The sequence below is a fragment of the Tachypleus tridentatus genome, chromosome 8, assembly GCF_004210375.1.
Source record: "Tachypleus tridentatus isolate NWPU-2018 chromosome 8, ASM421037v1, whole genome shotgun sequence".
Lineage (NCBI taxonomy): Eukaryota > Metazoa > Arthropoda > Merostomata > Xiphosura > Limulidae > Tachypleus > Tachypleus tridentatus.
The window spans coordinates 87136477-87156347 of record NC_134832.1 but is presented as its reverse complement, the minus strand read 5'-3'; the positions used below and the strand labels follow the sequence as shown (position 1 = coordinate 87156347).

General features: G+C 31.4%; 1 protein-coding gene across 6 annotated transcripts in view; it reads right to left on the bottom strand.

Moving 5' to 3' along the window:
• Positions 1–3494: 3494 nt before the first annotated feature.
• LOC143222861 (protein arginine methyltransferase NDUFAF7, mitochondrial-like) overlaps positions 3495–19871 on the bottom strand; it is a 33881-nt gene continuing 17504 nt past the window's right edge. For 5 of the 6 annotated variants that reach the window (XM_076449963.1, XM_076449961.1, XM_076449966.1 and 2 more), the window contains 6 exons: positions 12601–12918; positions 12326–12442; positions 11568–11711; positions 9597–9702; positions 4913–4980; positions 3495–4197 (listed from right to left, as the gene is read on the bottom strand). In XM_076449963.1, coding sequence (XP_076306078.1) covers positions 4024–4197; positions 4913–4980; positions 9597–9702; positions 11568–11711; positions 12326–12442; positions 12601–12918 — 927 coding nt within the window. In that variant the 3' untranslated portion in view covers positions 3495–4023. The remainder of the gene's footprint in view (positions 4198–4912; positions 4981–9596; positions 9703–11567; positions 11712–12325; positions 12443–12600; positions 12919–19871) is intronic. The other variant, XM_076449965.1, reaches the window with a different exon arrangement.

The following is a 19871-nucleotide window of genomic DNA, read 5'->3' as shown; positions in this document are numbered from 1 at the left end:
GAGACAGGACAATAGCAAAAACACATACAAAATAAATAAATAAAATGAAAGAGCACTGCCTAATAATTTACTATACTTTCTTTAGCAAGGTTAGCCTCAAATACTACGCTGGACTGAAACAGATAGAGCTAGATCAAATAAGCAGTTGTCATATATTCACACAAACTGTCTCTGATCATCTGGGTAGAGCCTGCTACGTTAGTAACTATTCTGTCAGATACTGTGATATGCAAATGGGTTATTCTAAGCCCATAGTTTGCTGCACTGGTATTATTAGCACCATTTTCATCGAGAAATAACAAAAAAAATTAAAAGAAAATACACTATCTTAACAGATAGAAGAACTAAAGAAATGAGTGATAAAAATAATTGCAAAAAAATGAGGCACTAAATTAGCAGTAGTAATTTTTATTCTACAAAGTAAAACAGTTCAAGATAGATCAGAGAGCTTTGACATTGTGAACTGCATATAATGATCTATTAAATAAATTAACTGCATTATTTGCAAAATTTTCAAATTATATATTACAAGCAAGCAAGAACTGGCATGGGGTCAATCAATATCTCAGCTTTGATTAAGACTAGGTCCTACAGATTGACCACTATTAATTTTGGTGAAATAATGAAGTTAATTTCACATAATCAAATGTGTAAGCTAACAAACGTAACAATGTTAATACTTCCATCTTCACAGCAAGATCGAATGTATGAAAGTTTGCAATAGAAAAAAACACATGAAGGTGACACTGGAGAAAAAACAGAGAAATGCAGTATCTTTGTTGGTATGATGTATTTTGTTGTCATATTTGATGGACAGGCCGGCATGGCCGCACCACACATGATCGCCTTTTCAGCCAATCCCATTGGTAAAAAACTAGCCCAAGAGTTGATAGTGGATGATGATGACTAATTGCCTTTCCTCTAGTCTCCCACTGCTAGCTTTGGGATGGCTTGTACAGATACCCTTTGTACAGCTCTGCACAAGATTCAAAACAAACCAAACCACAACTTAAGAATAACTGATGAGCATAAGATGTTGAAACCAAATCAGATCTAACTACTGCTTCCTAGTTCCAATTTTGTATTCCGAAATAAAAGGAAATAACATTGTTATGTGTACCATAATAACACTAATTCTTCTAAAATCTATTTATAAACACTTAAACAAAAGATAAATACGATTTTGGTTAACATTTTCCATTTAGAAAAAAAATGAGTTATTTATTGTACAAGTATACAATATCACACTTAAGAAAGACACATGAAAATTATACTCAGTGCTTTTACTTTACAATGATGTTTATTAATCATACTTCTATGCACTTTTTGTTTGGTAAAATACACTGTCTGAAATTACACAGTATTTAGCATACCGCTAATATTTCAGTTATTTGTTAAATGCTTGAAAACGTTTAGTCGTTTTCTATTTAATCTTCAAAAAACACATCCCTCAATAATATAAAGGTACACAACCAATTTTCTGGTAACTGATGGTGTGGCACCTCCTTTCATCTGGACAAAATTACGAGAACACACACGAAATTCCTGCAACTGCCAGACTAGTTCACTGGACAGCCACAGATGGCATTGCAGGTGGTGCTGCTCTTTCGGGACAGGCTACTCACCGACTTCAATGTATTAAAGTTGTTTAAATATGCAAAAAGTTGTATGGGGCCTACTGTTTGTTTTTTAATTTCAAGCAAAGCTACACGAGGACTATCTGCACTAGCCATCCCTAATTTTGCAATGTAAGATTGTTAAAATTGTGTTATTGGTGGTACATGAGAAAATATGTATAGAAAATGTAAAATATGAATTAAGCCTAATATGGCTTCCTGCATAGGTTTACGGACAACAACAAAAAATGTCTCATCCAGATATTTTATTATGTAGTCTACCTTCATATTTATTTTTTTGAAGACATCTTGAAAGTTTGTTTCAAAGTGAGAATCAAATCAGGTAGGTAATTATGAGAAATTAGACATTGTTGCAAAAAATTTAGCACTTTGTTGCATAAAACTAGCATCTCACTAGTGAGAAATGGTTCTATTTAAATAAAACTATTGTAAAATAAATGATTAGAAAATATAAAAGGCATATGGAAAAACGTTTGTCTGAACACAAAACAAAAACTATGAGGATTCAATTCACATAAAGAAAAACATAGAGTAATTACACACAATTGAAGTATCATTCAAAAAACTTCTTAAATATTTATAAACAGAGAAATTTTGGTGGTCAACTTAAATTATTGCATTCAAATTTTACAATTTTTCAAAGTATACATTTTATGTTTTATCAAAGTAATGCCATCTTTTTTTTAATACGTATTTATGAATAGGAATGAAACATCAAAAGTTAGTCTGTTTTAAATAGAGAGACAGTAATCATGGAGGTGTGGTATTGTCCTGGATTTTCCTGCATACAGTATACACACTACAAGACTAGCCAGTGTTTTACTCCCTCACACTGATGAAAAAAATTGCAGAACATACTCTTCAACTGCACCATAAAAAAAAAACAGTTTCTCCATTAATAGATAAGTGTTAAACAATGTAGGTTTTTGTGATTTTCTAAAAAATTGATCTCCATTTGTATTTTAACAAAAAACAAAGTTGAAACAAAAAATTGGTATGGTAGCCTGAAAATTTTAAAAATCATTGCACTGAACATTAAAGGATGTGTTAAAAACAATTATTTGCTGTAACAAAAAAGGCTATTACAACATTAATTTTTATTCAAATTGTTATGTTATAAATTAAAATACAAAAATGTATATAACTGTAAAAACAAATTGGTCAACATTTCAGCCAAATGACCTCCATCTGAGTAGTGGTGTTGCTAAAACAGTAATCAGTTGTTTTTTCCATGTTAAAGCAATTTTATTCATGTTTTTTCTATTGCCAGATTTCATATTGCCACTGTAGCTGTATTCTTTTGTTAATTACTAATGTCACATAATTTTCCAAGAAAACAATTCCTATTAAATCTAACCTTTATTCCTGCCCTGCTTTCTTTATAATAATGGTAATTTTTTAAAACAAGTTGTAGCTTAAAAATACCATATACTTCTGTACTATAAAAAACTCCATAAGGAACAGAAATATATCCACAATAACCTTTCTTTTTAGTCAACAAGAACTTTTAATTCATTGAGATATGTTTTTGCAATATAGGTTTTTATACTAATGAAAATATATTGAAGCTTAAAACAAAGATTCAAAGTAGGGAAAACATAGTTTAAACTTTCCAACAAAAGAAAACCAAAACATACATTACACTGACCTATATTCATCCACATCATTCATGTATGGCACAAGCTTAAGAATTAATTATAATTCTGTTCTGTGAAACATTCAAACACTTAATAATTTGAGATGAATGAGATGTGGTTCTGACATACAGAAGTTTTATATTTTCCATCAGTAGTGTTCTCCTACTTTTCAAAAGAAACAAATACACTTTTCCAACAAATAAACAAACAGAAACTAAAGTGGGAGACACAAACTTTAATTTTTTTGCTGCTACAAAACCTGTACATTAACAAAAGAAATATACTATATACCTACTTGTTTGTGTAGAATACTTCTAGTTAACAAATATTATTATTTGCCAATACCAGTACTTTTTTTTTACTTGTAAGGAATGAAATGCCACATGAAAGGCACTGTTGTTCCAACCCTATCTCTTCATTTATATTTCACATCCACCATACTGTTTATTCAAAAGTAATAAACACAGTCTACTGGTAATGAATAACATTGTCAATGAGTGGTCAATGAGAAGTAACTACACAATATGATTCCCAAAATAGCATTCCTTTATCTGCTTCAGACAGTTAAGCTTACAGTTAAAACCACCCACATCTGGACTTCTATTAAACCTTATAATAACAGAAAGCAAAAGAAAATTATAATGCACGTCAACATGTTGCACAGAAATGTTTCAAAAAGGCTAACTGATAAAATTATAATTTCCACTTTCAGAACAATTTTTTTATTGGTACATCTGTCACAGTTATGTTCACTTAGAATCCATAAAACCTGCTGGAGGTTGTTTTGTCAAAAGTTCCTGCATATCTGTTGGAAAAAGTGCAAGAAACTTAAACCTGTCTCCCATTTTGTCAGGACTGACAAGCATTTCATAACCAGACTTTAATTCCTTTTCTAGTTCTGGGGTTGCAGATTTCAACAGTTTCTAGTAGAAGAAAAGAAACAACAATACAACTTTAATATTAAAAATTACAAAATATACTTGTAAGTAAGGTCATAAAAACATTTAAATATAACACAAAGCCCCAGTTAGTCATTCATATGGCAGTGTCAAACTAATCTGGTTTTTCAAGCAAATAATAGTACACAATTAATTATATCTTATTTTAATGCCTATTAATCTGAGGTTCTGTATCTTTAAAACCTATCAGTGAATTCACACATCACAAACTCTTACTACTTAGTAAGCAAGTGCATGTCTCCATTTAATAGTTACCACTGGTCCACTGTAATACTAATAAGTAGCAAGTCATGAAATCACAAAATGGAACACGAAGCAAAATCCTGGGGAAGAGTCAGGTTTAACAAAAACTTAATGCAAGCTCAAAAACATTAATAATAGAAAAATATCACCTATAAAACTTTTTCAGCACTACTACACCACCATAAAAAATGCTGGATGAATACATTAATAGAATTTAAAAAATTTGTAATATTATCAAAAACACACAATATAATGAAAAAAAATGTTTTAAATCTAAATATAACTTTCAAGTAAATTCATTATGTCTTAAAGCCCCTTCACCTCCAAACAGATTAAACTATTTAAATTGAAAAAGTCAAACAAATGTCATTAATGTGACACAATCTTGTTTAAAGACTCCTTTGTTGTTTACTAATAAGAAAAAAAAATGACATACCTCTAATCTTGCTTTAATAGACATGTTTTCAAGAAATTCTCCTTGTGGTATGGGACCATATGTCAAGGCTGGAAATTTATTTTATGAAAGCAGTTTAATTTCAAATTTAACTTGTTTTGTGGGGGGATTTACACAAAAATTTTGAAACACTGCACTTCCCTTTGCATTTAATGCCTGGCATTGATAAATAAAGGCGATAATTTAGATAACATTTTTTAAGATTTACAAATGTACTTCAAGGAAATGGAAAAAAAAAGCATACAATATATGTTTGACTTTTTTTTTTTTACAAATCCTTAATCAATAATACATTTCAACAGTCATGTAATCCATGCAATTTAACAGTCATGTTGTTTAGACTATGTTTATACAAATTAACAGTAATTCTACATACAAACTTAAAGCTAGTGATAATACATTTACTAACTTGTTAATTTTTAAAGTTTTTGAGTTTTCAATTAGGAATACAATAACTACAGGAAACTGACAGAAATCTACAAAAAAATCTGTTCCAACAGAGTTTTGTGAATTATTTATTGCACATTAGTATCTGTGGTCTTTGTTTTAACAAGTTCTAGGAATAAGCATGTTAAGTACAAGCATGAAAATCTTCTATGTTTTATTCAGATTTATTCTTCTAATGGGATTTGGAAAACGTACAACTAAATTAACTAATATTGATTTCTGATTGTAGCAAGGTACTTATATTAAATCAAAAATATCAATCTACCAATAAAAACCAATCAAATATGCTTTTCTGGTGTTCTTATACTCATAAAAAACATAACAACACATTGTTTTATCACTTAGATAACCTAGGTGTTAATGATATTTTTGTACATAACAAGATTGTCATAACTCACAAAAGTTTTTTTTTAGTATTTACTCCTTAGGCTCGAATATTAGATTACAAAAATAATTTTATTTTAAAAAGTTGTGCATTATTTACTAAAATCTTGACTGAATATATACTGCTTAGTGCAAAGTGATTTTCAATTTAAGATTAAAAGTAATTTTTCTCATCTGAAATTTACTAAATTTCATTTTCGCAATCCACAAAATCTCCTAATGTCAATTTTTTTTCTTAGTAAATCTCTCTATCTATATACACACACACACACACGTCTAAATATGCTTGATTCTGACAAATCAAAGTATAATGAAAAATGGTGGAACAAATGCATAATATAATGAGTAGTACTGTTCTATACTTTTTAGTACTGGCTACAAATTCAAAAGTACTTCTAACCTCTCCACAACCATTTCCTATGTTTATTTTACATGCCAAGTGACACACAGAAAAAGAGCATTTATAATTTTTTTCTTATTTGGAAATAATAAATTAAAACATATATAACATAAAATTTTGATTATAAACCACAGTTTGATGCTACTTTTACTGATATACACTGAAAATAAAGTTATTTAATTAAATTTTGAAAATAACTCTAAAACATGTGATGCATCCTTTGACCTGAATCTAGCAAGGTTAAAAGAAAATAATTATGTTGCACTTTTTTGTTTCTTTTGTTCATTTTGTGTTAGAAAAAAAAAAAGTGTTCCAGTATTGACATTGGTGTTCAAATCAACTTGCACAATTTCTAAATAATAATGAACAAGGCTCACCATTGATGGTGTTCTAGCATTGAATTTGTAATATTCTTTATATCCAATATAATCAGTGACTTACTCAAGGTTGTAATTTTACATAAAATAAATGTATCAATGGGCCCCATTAAGACAGTGGTCCCTGGGGCTGAGCCCCCTCTAGTCCCTAACTAAATACACCAACAAATTTGATGTTCATGAGAGAATCAAACTTCACAGGTAACCTAATGCTGTTAACAGAGTGATCTACACACCATTGCTGTAAATAAATTACTTTCCAGCCCCTTCAGTTACTTTAGTGTTTAATTGTTGCCATTTGAATCCACAAAAGCTTAGAATTTTAATGTTCAAAGCAAACCTTGTACTATGTATTCAACAACCATAAAGTAGTGTGCACATTATAATACATACAAACTTTGGTTTGTAGACACAACTAAACACACACTACAGAACATAGATAATATCAAAGATGAAGTGTTCAAATCGTAATCATATTAAACACAAAAAATAGGTTATGGTAAATGAACTGAAAAGTGTATATCTAAGTTAAATGCCTGCTGTATGCAAAGATCATATTGCACAGATACTGTACAGTAGAGACCATACTAACCCTTTTACAGGAGACTCATATGTTTCACATTATCTAGTAACTATAAAGATGCACATGACTCTGAAAGAACTTATTGTAACTTCACAAAATTTGACAAGCTTTTAATAAACATCTATACATAAAAATAAGAAATTGTAATTATTTTTACTAAAAATTTATCTATGAATATAGGAAGTCAAGAGTGTTGACTGTTCCGAGTGCAAAATGATTTGTGTCAAAATTCAAAATACTTTTCTTTATCAGAAAAATCTAAAATTTCATTTGTATAATTTCTAAAAACCTCATAAATAAATTTCAATTTTTTTTTCAGTAAAACTTCATATGGTATTTTCATTTTTTTTTACCTTAATCCTGTACAAGTGTTGGATGATACGACTAGCCTCATAACCACCATATAAAAATAGGATATAGATCTAAACTAATTTTTCTTTCTAGAATGACTGCAAATTGTAACAGGAAATCATGTGTTTATCCTAAATATCTTAAAACTTGTAATGGTATATTTTGTTCATACTTTTATTGTTATTGTTATTATTGTTTTCATTATCTTACCTAATAGGTTTCTAATTTTTACTTAGTTTCAAAATAATTTACAAAGAATGTACACGAAAAACAAGAAATATTGTACTTACTTTGGTCTTTTTTTTTTTGTTAAATGTTGATAAATTTATCCTACTTTTTAATGTTAATAATACTATTATACAATATAATTTATTTAATTAAATAATACAACTAAGAACATAGAATAATAATAAGCAAACAGCAAGCAATGTCTTATACTTATAACTTTTCTGGTTTTCTAACTACATGATAAGCACTTTTAAAAATTCAGCTGAGGATGTCATCGTGATTCCTGTGAGAACAAATATGAAACTGAATGATGAAGTTGAAAGTGTCCTGTACAAAAAAAAAGTAATGTCATTCAATAGACTAACACTTTGGTGTGCTATTGGTATAGTATAAAACATCAGAGAAAGCTATAAAAATTTGTGAAAGAAAGGGTATGACAAGTTACTCTGGTTTCATAGTTTATAATTCTAAAAACAAATAAGGCTGGAGGTTATAAACATTATGATTTGGCTGAGTATAATTTATATGAAATTAAAATCTGGTTCAATACCAATCTTTCGATCCAAGTTTACTCATATAAATTACTAATAAATTAGTTCAATTAAATTTTTAATGTTATTCTGTAAAAAGTTGTGACATGTGCAATTTGACTTCTCCAATGTGGAACGGTTAAACACATGCTATAACATACAGATCATATTGCATCTTTCACTGCTAAAGGCACACATCCCTCCTTCTAGATCAATGCTATGGAAAAATTAAATAGAACACATTACACACTTTTTTTATTTTTAGCTGTTGCAAGTATGATGTTAACCACATCAGTCTGGAATTTTGCATCACCATGTAGAGAGCATATTTTCTTTCAAAGCTCCTCATTTCAGATAAGTAACAAAATATTAAATTGTGTCTTTTTGTTTTTTTACTGTATATCTAGTAAATAAACCTGCTTGTGGAAGGAGTTACTATATTTGTATCTGTAGCAGTAAAACACAACTGTAGTGTATTGACTTGTATTATTAAATATGATATAATGTGCAGGTCATATTAAAAATATTCTCTGATGCACAGATTATATTAAACTTAAAATTTAATTATCCCAAGGTAAGTTAACAAACTGAACTGATGAAATTTAATGCTTGAAGGGAAAATCATATAATTACCTGAAAACATTTATGAAGTGGTGAAGCATTTAAGTTTGCTTGTTTTTGAATTTTGCACAAAGCTACATGAGGGCAATCTGTGCTAGAGGGAGTGCAGCTAGTCATCACCACCTCTTGGGCTATTCTTTTACCAATGAATAATGAGATTGACCATCACATTATAATACCCCTATGGCTGGCATGCCGAGCCCAATTAATAGTTCCCAATGAAGAAAAAGAATGACCCTTTATCTATCCCAATCTATTCAACTTTAGCTTTACTGACAAACCCACTATGAATACATTATCTTTTTGTTATAAGTTTTAGACAATATAGAAAACGTGAATGATTCTGAAAAGAAACATATTCAGAAGTTCAAAATATTTAATGTAGCTTCTTATATTAAGATCTTAAAGTGTACCATGTAAAACTATGACACACACACACACACATAATATATATAATTTAGTCTACTTGCTAGTTCATAGTTTTCAGCGATGCAAAACAAATTACACATTAAGTTTAAATTTTACAATTCTTGAAAAGATATAAGAAAGAAAAATTTACATGTTGAAAGAAACTGTAGCAATCAAATTTTCACTATCAATACTAAAACTCGAGCCTGGTAAGGTATATAGTATACTTCTAGGCCTATAATATAGGTACTTGACACCTTAAACATCTTCATAATGTTCGAGTTTTTCAGAATTGCAGTCAAGCATTTATATGATATTAACTAGTTTTTAATCTCACCTCGTCCCTGAACTAATTTCTTTAAATATGAGAAATCAACATCTGCAGTAAGGTCAGCTGTTCCTGGTTCACATAATGGGTCATGCAGAGCATGGCGTCTAAAGGCCTGAAACAACACAAATGAACAGCTAATTCACAATTTTGTATCACTATAATAAATTGTCCAAGAGAATGTGTTAGTTCAAAGTAAATGTGTTAGTTAGTACTGATTTAGAGTTCATTTAATCAGTGAGTTAATCTGTTAATTAGTTAATTTAGCACTATTGATTGATTACTGAGTGACTTAGTTAGCTAGTTGTGTTGCAGATATTATGAGAGGAAATTTTGTTAGTAAAGTATTGGGAAAGTAAATACTGTATAATAACAACAGTAAGTTAATTAGTTATTCCTTAAGTGAATTATAAGGTTGATTTAATTAGGGAGTCATTCAGTTTCAGTTGATTATTTAGTAAGTGGACCTATTAATGTTGTCAATAAATTACTGAGTAACTTAGCACATTTTGAAATGTATTGTAGATAGAAAAGAAATTTTGCAAGTGATTGTTTCTAGTTTTATTTGTTGATTAGGCCAATCACTGAACATGGCACGTAGAATTTGTACATTACAGCTGGCGATATAAATCACTTTTGCTATTGTTTAGTGGCCTAATCTTTGCATTATTTTCTTTACAAATAGGAAAAAAAAACCACCTTGTGATAGTAACTATTATATCAATATTTTATAATATGCCACATTTATGGTTTTCCAAGTAATCTTATTTAAGACAAAAAAAAATCTTGTTTCTGATGTAATAAGAGAAACTGTGATAGATATACAAACATTTCTATGGGAAAAACAAAAATGTTCCTATATAAAGAATAAACAGCTTTATGGTATAAATACTACATTATCAGTGTATTCTGATAAATGGTAATTCTCAAATGTTTGAACCATTAAATCAAATGTCATCCTGATTTAAATTCTAAACCTTCTGTTTAAAAATTCTGATTATATTCTTCAGACACAGACAAATTTATGTACTGAATTTTGGGATTTACACACCATCTACCAATGATTTATAGAAATAAATATTTACAGTTGACAGAATAATAATAAAAGACAGTTCAAATTCATTACAAACAACAATACAATCATATCCCAATAAAATAAAGTAAATGAAGTATAACAATTCTAGGTATCCAAAACAAGCCATCTGTTCTAACACAAATTTTCAAAATAGACCCATTTTCATTCTGTATACATTAATTTACATACACAGAACTAATCCTTCTCCAAAAGTTGCTGAAAGAGAAAATGGCAATACCTGAACACTAAGCACTACAAAATTTCAATGGAATTCCAGGTGGCTAAGAATCTTGCTACTCATTTGAAGTCTCACTTAAATAGATAAACACTAAAAATTGTTACATAATTTGTTTTCCAAAGACAGTAATGGATAATTTTTGAAAGAAGGCTAAGATTAACCAGTGGCCGCTATAACAATCTGCGTAAATATCATAAAACTACATCACAAATTACATGTAACAGACAACTTTTAACTTATCTCCCAAAAACACAATACTATTTGCAATGAAATATAAAGTAGTCTTTCAAAGTCACAATAAGAAAATTTTCATGACATTAAGCATTCCTTCACAATAACTGTATCACCAATATGATTAATATTATAACCATCACTCTGATTAATAAGAAATCACTAACTTCCACTTCAGTCAAAATCAATTGTAATGATGAAAATTTGCAGCAATACTTTATGTGTGAAAAAATTTAGAGTTGTAAAATCACAAGTATAAAAAAAGTATATTCACATATGTATGTATATTGTATCTCAACTGATAGACGTTAATAAATAGCACAAATGTGTGCTCTCACAAAATTATAAAGTTAAGAAAATAAATTTATGAACAGTTTTTAAAATGAATTTAAAATTTCAAACTACTGCCATTAATTTATTGTAAATCTTTTCTTACCCTAAAGGTGTCTCCCTTGTTACCATCATGGCCATAATCAACTACCAGGCCACAACCTCCTTCTTCTTCAAGCCGTATTGCAATGTCCTGAACTAAAACTCCACTTTCTGGACTAACCTCTAAATTATTTCGTATTTCTTTAGGCTAAAACCAATGAGACAGAAATAATAGTTTCTCACATACGTTTTTAGGTCATGTACAGAAATAACACAAATTTCTTTAGCCATTACAATAGCTTTTAATGCTAAGCCTTCAAAAGCAGCATCAATGGATTGAAATATAATGAGGTGTCTATTAATTGACTGTACAAATTTTGGGTGGTTCTCTTTTTACTTTTAAGTAACTTTAATGGTAACTGCTTTCCCACATCTAGCTGAAAACAGTAAAAGACAGTAAAAGATGAGATATGGGTTTAAGCACTCACCTCAACACATTATTCTGATTTTCTAAGACGGTTAACTTGCTTAACATCAGCACTTTGGATTTTGCTTGATAGATAGCCACAATATTTTTTATTACTATTATCACAATCTTTATCTGGTATGACTAGATGATTAACCAAGAATGGAAATAAATGCATTAAATTACTATAAACTCCTTACTGTTTACCAGTGCTGATCTAAAACACCTATTAGCAACAACTGTGACTGATAATTATTGAGCTGTTTATATATACATACACAACATAGTTGAATTTTCAACATATCTATGAACAGTTCTTCTATTTGTAAATAAACAAAGAGACACAGCTGACTTACATCAATAAAGAACTTGCTAGCTGGTGTAGGTCCTCGAGAAAGCACATATCTCAAATGATGAGGTCCTTTGGTATCATCGATATCAATCAAGACCTCTCGCCAACCTTCAGGAGTTTTCTGCAATGAAACCAGAGATTATAAACAGTTTTCATAAAGATAAAATAAAATTACATGTAAGGGTAATGTAATGGTACCTAATCATAAGAGTATTGCTCATTGAGATCTATCAGTACTAATTTTCCTACACTCAATTGCAATGCAAATGTTCAACTAACCTGAAACTTATGAATTGGTAAGGCATCAAAGAATTCATGAGCAATGAAGCAAGAAAATCCTCGAGGAACATCCTCAAGATGGCGATACCAGGAAACGGGGACACCATGTTTTGTGATGTTGTATTTGTAAAAATGTTCCTCACTCTCTGGACCAGTATGTAGATGGAGGTGTTGTTGTCGATCTTCAGTTTCTAATACATCTTTGACAACACTAACTGTACCACATAATTTCAGTTCCTGTAGCTGACTCAGATGAGGACTCACCTCCACCAGATGGAGTGACACGACTTCACGTGAGTCACTAAACTGTGAAAAAACCTGAAAAAAACAAAAACACTAAGTTAATAAATAGTTCATATAAGAAAGCCTGAAAATCATGCAGGTATATTAAAATTTTAAATAACAGTTAAATATAACATACATAAAAAAATTAATACTTACAGTCAAACAAAATCAAATCAAAAGGAAAGACTGTGTTAAAAAAAGAATCCAAACCTGTGAAAAATGACATTTAAATGAACAAAACAAGCCCAAACAAAAACAACAAAATTAGTTAAAGACACCACATAAATTAAAAAGATCCTCAGGGTATAGGATATAAAATGTGCTCTGGGTTTTGGATGTGACTGCAGAAGTTTGTTTTTTGAACTTTGCACAAAGCTACACAAGGGCTATCTGCACTAGCCATCCCTAATTTAGTAGTGTAAGAGTAGAGGGATGGCAGCTAGTCATCACCACTCACTGCCAACTTTTTTTACCAACGAATAGTGGGATTGACCATGACAGTATAACACCCCCACAACTGAAGGGGCAAACATGTTTGGTGTGATTGTGATTCGAACCTGTGACCTTCAGATTACAAGTCGAATGCCTTAACCCACCTGGCCATGTTGGGCCCTGACTGCAGAAGTAGGACCTACATTGTGGTGAGGATACACAGAAATATAAGTCAGAAGAGTGAGATGTGGATACTCAAGCCCATAATGTCCCACATCAATATCACCCTTTAATATATATAAAAGAAAAACCAAATAAGGTACAACTACTTGAAGGCAAGATAAACTTACCTCGTAAGGTTGGTATTCCAGCCCCCATTATGACCATAAAGCACTAATTTAACTTGGTTATCAGTACAGTATACTAATTTACCTAATACAGAATTATAAAAACCCAACCAAGTTATCTGAACTATCTAGTATAACTTCCAACCACCACACTTTAAGTCCACCATAACTTGGTAGTTATTTACAGACTCTGCACAAACCCTTATATGCTTATATGATACAAATACTATTTAAAAGCAGAACATAGAAATCAACTAACAGCATCACTATGTAAACTAGCCAGTGTACCTACAAAATACATTTCACCATATAATATATTTCATCAATCATAAATCACTCAACAAAATACATAATCACAGATAAGATAAATCCATGTTTACATGTATTTCTTTTTCAGATTCGCACACAGGACAGGTAAAACTTTCAGCATTTGTCCTGTGAAAGTGGGTTTTTCCGGCCACTCCCATTTCTCCCACATCCAAATCTCAGACATTGGATCCTTAGATCCCAGCCAAGACAACGCTATTGCTCAGCCATGAATCTAGTCGTTTTACGTTAATATCTGCTTGTCGGGCTCTGGGCTGGCTCACTTCTTTGGTGCTGCCTTTTTTTTGCTCTTTCTCACCCGTTAATTTTATAAATCCCCATCACACTTCATCACCTTAAACAAGTAAAAATTGAATGCATGCAAAGTTTAAAGCACAGTTAAGTAATCTTTCACGTGAGGAGACGAAGAGGAACCACAACATTCCTGATGACTCCAGTTGGGGAGAGAATTCTTGAGACTTTGCATTTGTGTTTTTGCCACATAAAAGTAGTGCCAATTTGAATAAACACTCCTATTAAAAACTAAAAATAGTTGTCTGAAACTTTCTGCAAAAACTCCTTATTTATACTTCTTTATATTTGATAATTCTCATATTTATCACAAAGTATTTTAATAACTTTATTGAAGGTTTCTTTATTAAATCCATTGAATTTTAATTTTTGCAACATTAATTTCAACAATAATGAAATATTGTAATTTATTACAAATTTTATAAAATCTGAATAATTTTGAAGTTATAATACTTAGAAGAGTATGGCACATTACTATTAAAAAAGGATAAACCATATTTGGAAAATAAAATGTTTCTTTCATCAAAAATATTTAGATGAATATCATAATTAATTATTTTAATTTCCAAATCTAAGTAGCGTATCTCTACATCTGAAATTGAAGTATTTTCTGTTTTTAATTCTACCAGATAAATAGTGCTAACAAAATAATTTTTACGATTACTTATGTTTATTAAATCACCTTCACGTCTATATGTTTAAGCAAATATTTTGAGGCTCATGCAATTTTCAATAACCCTATTCTCATAAAAATAAAGATATAAATCTGCAACACAAGTAGAAGAGTTAGAAGTAGAACAGTTAACTCCCACTGAAACTCCTACTAGTTATTTAAATATCTGGCTATTGAAAAAAAAAAACAATTACTATAAATGAGAAATTTAATTAATCTTTTGATAATTTCTTCAAATGAGTCTGACAAACAGAGGTTAAGACTAAAAAGGGATGTATCCTAATTGCATTTTAGGTCCTACTCCTGCAGCCACCTCCAAAACTCAGGGTACATTTTATACCCCACATAACTGATAATAGCCTGCACCTTGGGAATCCTTTTAACTTGTGCATCATCTTTAATTGTTTTTTTCATTTAGGCTTATCTTTGTTTATACACATACACATACTTAAGAACAAAAAATAACATCCAAGAAAAGTATTCAGAATATTGGAAATTATTTCAAATAACAATAAAGAAATAATAAATAATTGTGTTATAACTTTCAAATCATATTAGTGGGAATACAAATAAAAAACTATAAAGCAGTTCAGTAATTATTGCAATACTCATTACTTAAACATAAATGGCCCCACCATTTCAACCTTTTAAACGACAGATGCAAAGGGTGAAGTAACAAACCACATTTTTAGTAATAAATAGTATAGAAATTTGCTTCTTGATATATTTATACATAGCTACTACGTATTTATATGTTAAACAATTCACCATCTTTGTTTTATTATCTCAATAACTGAAACTTTAGTAATCTGCCTGACTTTGAAAGGAAAAGCATTAAATTCCAAAACTTCAAGAGAAAACAAAATCAGAGTATAGATAGTGTATAAAAGGAAATATAAAGAAACAGAATTTTGCTGAAATAATACAATACAGAAACGAATTTCAGAGCATTAGAAGAAAACACTAAACTTAATGATGCAGTATGATATTCTTTTCCAAACAGACCACACAAAAATCATTATAATTAGAAAGCAAAGTATGCTAAAAAAAACCCTGTGTAAACACTGATGCTTTAATGCTTATGAAATATACACATAGTTACCAACAATGTATTAAACTGTCTGTCTGCATGTTATAGTTTACAAAATTTGGGGGGGTTCTCAAAAGTTCAGTTGGTAATACACAGAACATTGTTGATTCCTATACTTGAGAATCTTCTACAAATTTAGAAAGTAGGCAGGAATTTCAAAACATTTTATGCCATAAGTTACATGTATTTCTAAATATAAATTTAACTTACACAAATGTCAATATTAGAATAAACATATAATATTGAATCCATTATAACAAACATACTTTTGATTAGATCCCATACATGTAATTACTGAGTGATGCATTTCAAACCATCAGAATCAGGATAAGAAAAAAAGCAACACTGCACGAACAAACTTTCTCCTCCATCTGAAGATGTCCAAAAGACAGCATCCCAGGCTCATAATGACAGGATCATGTATTCTTTACTCAACTAAAGGAACAGAACTCATCCCATCTGAAATTATGAACATTTATTCTCACTCCCCAAACAAGTGGACAAAGATTATTTCACTTGCCCCTGGAATTATAAAGGACATGTGGAACATGTACTCAATCAAGGACTTTGGATGGGACTATTCATGTTTGGAATTATGAAAAGGTAGTGCACCTCCTTCCATGAACAATGTATGAAACCAACAATGATCAAAGAGAAAGGCTGTGCACACTTCAACTGGATAGCATAATGTCAAATCTAAACTTGAATTATGAGTAGGCACCCACAAAGGCTGATACCACTCCTACTGACACCTGAGAAAAACATCCAGGAACCCAAGATGAGAGCCCCCAACTTTGCCCTCTTTTACAAGAGTGGAGGAACAAACTCAAATATTCTGAAGGAAAAACCTCTGTCCACCACCCCAGCAACTGGGGGTTGCAAGAACTCCTGAGCTTCATTTGTACAGTCTGGGAAGTAATACATGTTGGGGAGTCCTGAAGAAAAGTGCTCTGGAAAAGTGCAACAGGTGAACCAAGTACCCTACATTTTTAAAAGCAAACCAATCCCAATTTATTGAACCTGAAGATCAGTAGGGATAGGCAGCATCCCCTTTAGTTTACTCATGATATCCATGAAAGGTGGTTCAAGGTAGTACAGTAATACCATCTGGAAGATATCTAGATGGTCTCATGAAATGCTCTATTTTGACATAGCCTGTTGCAACCTATAGTACTTACAATGACAGTGGTTGCTAGTGCAGAATTGAAAATAGAAAGCATATCTGCCTGGGGAACACTTGCCACAGAGTGGGGTCCAATGAAAAATAAAGCAACCTTAGAAATAAAAGAGGGTATACGACTGAGGAAGATACTCACCTATGGTTAAAGTCGAACAGATCTGGTCAAAATAGCTACAGGGGATAGTCAAAATCCTACAGAAGATGAAATTACCAGATAATATAAATAATGAGATAGAAAAGCATTAAGAGTATTCCACATATCAACCTTACAATATCTTTCAAGAGGCAATTCAACCAGACAACTAAAGACATAGAGATGTGACATGAAGAAGATTCCACTCCTGTAAGAATAATCCATTACAAGCCATCCATATCAAGTTGCAAAGACATCTAATTAAGGTAATGGAAGATAAGTCATGGGAAGTTGAAAGGATCCAATGAATATACAACATTTCTTCAAATTGAGTTAGTATGAGCCACATAATACCTGATGGCCCTGACAGGACAAAAAACAATCAGGACTGGACTGGTCATAAAGGAGAGAAATGGTTGACAAATGAATTAGTGAAAAGTATCTTTCCCCTTCCATGGCTGCCAATCTTGGGAGGAAAAGACCTATGGAAATAAAGCAGGTCAAAAGTGGAATGACAGAGAGTTCAACGTACAGATTGCAAAGAACTCAGACTAACGACATCCGAAAGCCTACAACATCAAAAAATACAATTTCAGAGAAAGGTGAAATAAACAACAAAAGGAGAGTGAGACAATGCATTAAAACAACTGTAAAATCCCACTTCAATAATCTGATAGGTCACTTGGGTCAAAAAATACCAAAGGATTTGAGTGGACCTGATAGTACTAGGGATTCAAAAACATTCAAGTATTTGGAATACTAAAAAATAGTGGATAACGATACCTTATATAAATCCATTGTAGACAAAGGAAGACCCCTCTCAAATACTCAAATCATAAAATAGGATATGATAGATATTTTAAGATGAAGATGGTTTAAATTCCTTTTAATGTACCACTGACAATATGCCATTTCATTTGATAAACAGCTGTATTTGGTCTACAGGGAGATTTAGTTAAATACAGAGAAATCTTAGAAATTACATCCTTATGCCAGGCAATGGACAGCATAAATTCCAAACATGAAGACTAAGTTTTGGAACAGAGTGGAGAGTGTCTGATTGAGGTTGACTCAGCAGAAATGGCCAATGTGGAAAAGTACACATTCCTGCAGATACCAAAGAAATGGAAAATTTGTTTGAGCAGGCAACCAAGAGAAATTGACAAAGAGTGAAATGAACCACAGTCAGAACCTGGGGCAATAGCCAAATAGGGGAAATGCATACAAATGTAAATCTATCCAGTCCTGACTGAATGCATCTACTGCCTATACTTGAGGATGAGGCATTACAGACCAAAACAAATGTAACTGAGAATTCCAATGAGTTGTAAAAGCATTCAGCAATGTAGACTGAAAAACCTTATGATGTAGCATTCGTTCTGTTGGAATAATCCAAATGAGTTGGGACAAATAATATGTAATTAAATTCATACACTCTTGGAATATGACATGCTATGAAAATGAGTTCAGTAGAGAAGATCTAAGGTACAAAAACAGACATCTCATGAATGTGTGCTTTCATGATAATAAATCTAAGATACCACTTTGGAATTATCAGAACGTATCATGATAACTTTTACTTTCAAGACAGACAAAACCTTGAACCTTTGCCCAGTGTACTGCAAGAAGTTTGAGAACATTGATAAGAAGGGTAGACTTCTCTTCCATCTAAATACCCTGGAACTTCTAACCTTGAAGATAAGCTCCCCATCTCTAAAAAGATAAACATATGAACAAATGGATCTCAGAACAAGGTGGTGGAATGGGTATCCCAGTAATAGTGTAGTTCTGATCCAACACCATTCACAATCACAGGATGATCCAAAGAATTGGAATGCATGATCCATTGGCCACACAGACACCACTGAAGGAATGTTATATGTGCTCATCCCAGAGGAATAAGAGGCTTGGTGGATGCTCTTATCCTCAAAATAGAGAGAACCAACCATGCAGTAAGAGACATAAGTAAAGGTCTGATGGCTTTATCATGACTTAAAGCCTGAAGGGGGTTTGTTGAGCACAACTAAAGTGTGTGTTGAAAAACACACCCACATGAATGAAATATTGCATTTGTGACAGAATGGATTTCTCCAGTCTGATAAGGAAGCCTGCTTTTGTGGTTTCTGAAAGAAGAATCTGAGGGTATTGTTCTCTGCTCACTGACATGATTGTGCGAGTAGTAGTCAATTGTCCACGTAATTGTGTGTGTACAGACCTGTGAAATGCAGGTGATGAAAAAAGGCTCAAACAAATCTCCAGGAAACATGAGGTGCTTATGAAAGACCAAAAATAGAGCTCTAAACTGCAGCATCTGATCACAGGTACACACACCTGAGAATCTTCCAGGAAGATTCTGTTACGGAAATATGGTGATAAGTATTGATAACATTGAACTTGCTCATCCAAAGCCCTAGCACAAAGTAAAGCAAAGAGGATCTAAATATTCATTGAATCAGACAGATAAATGATTGGTTGCCAATTTTCTGCTTTGTTGGGTACGAATAAATTGGAAT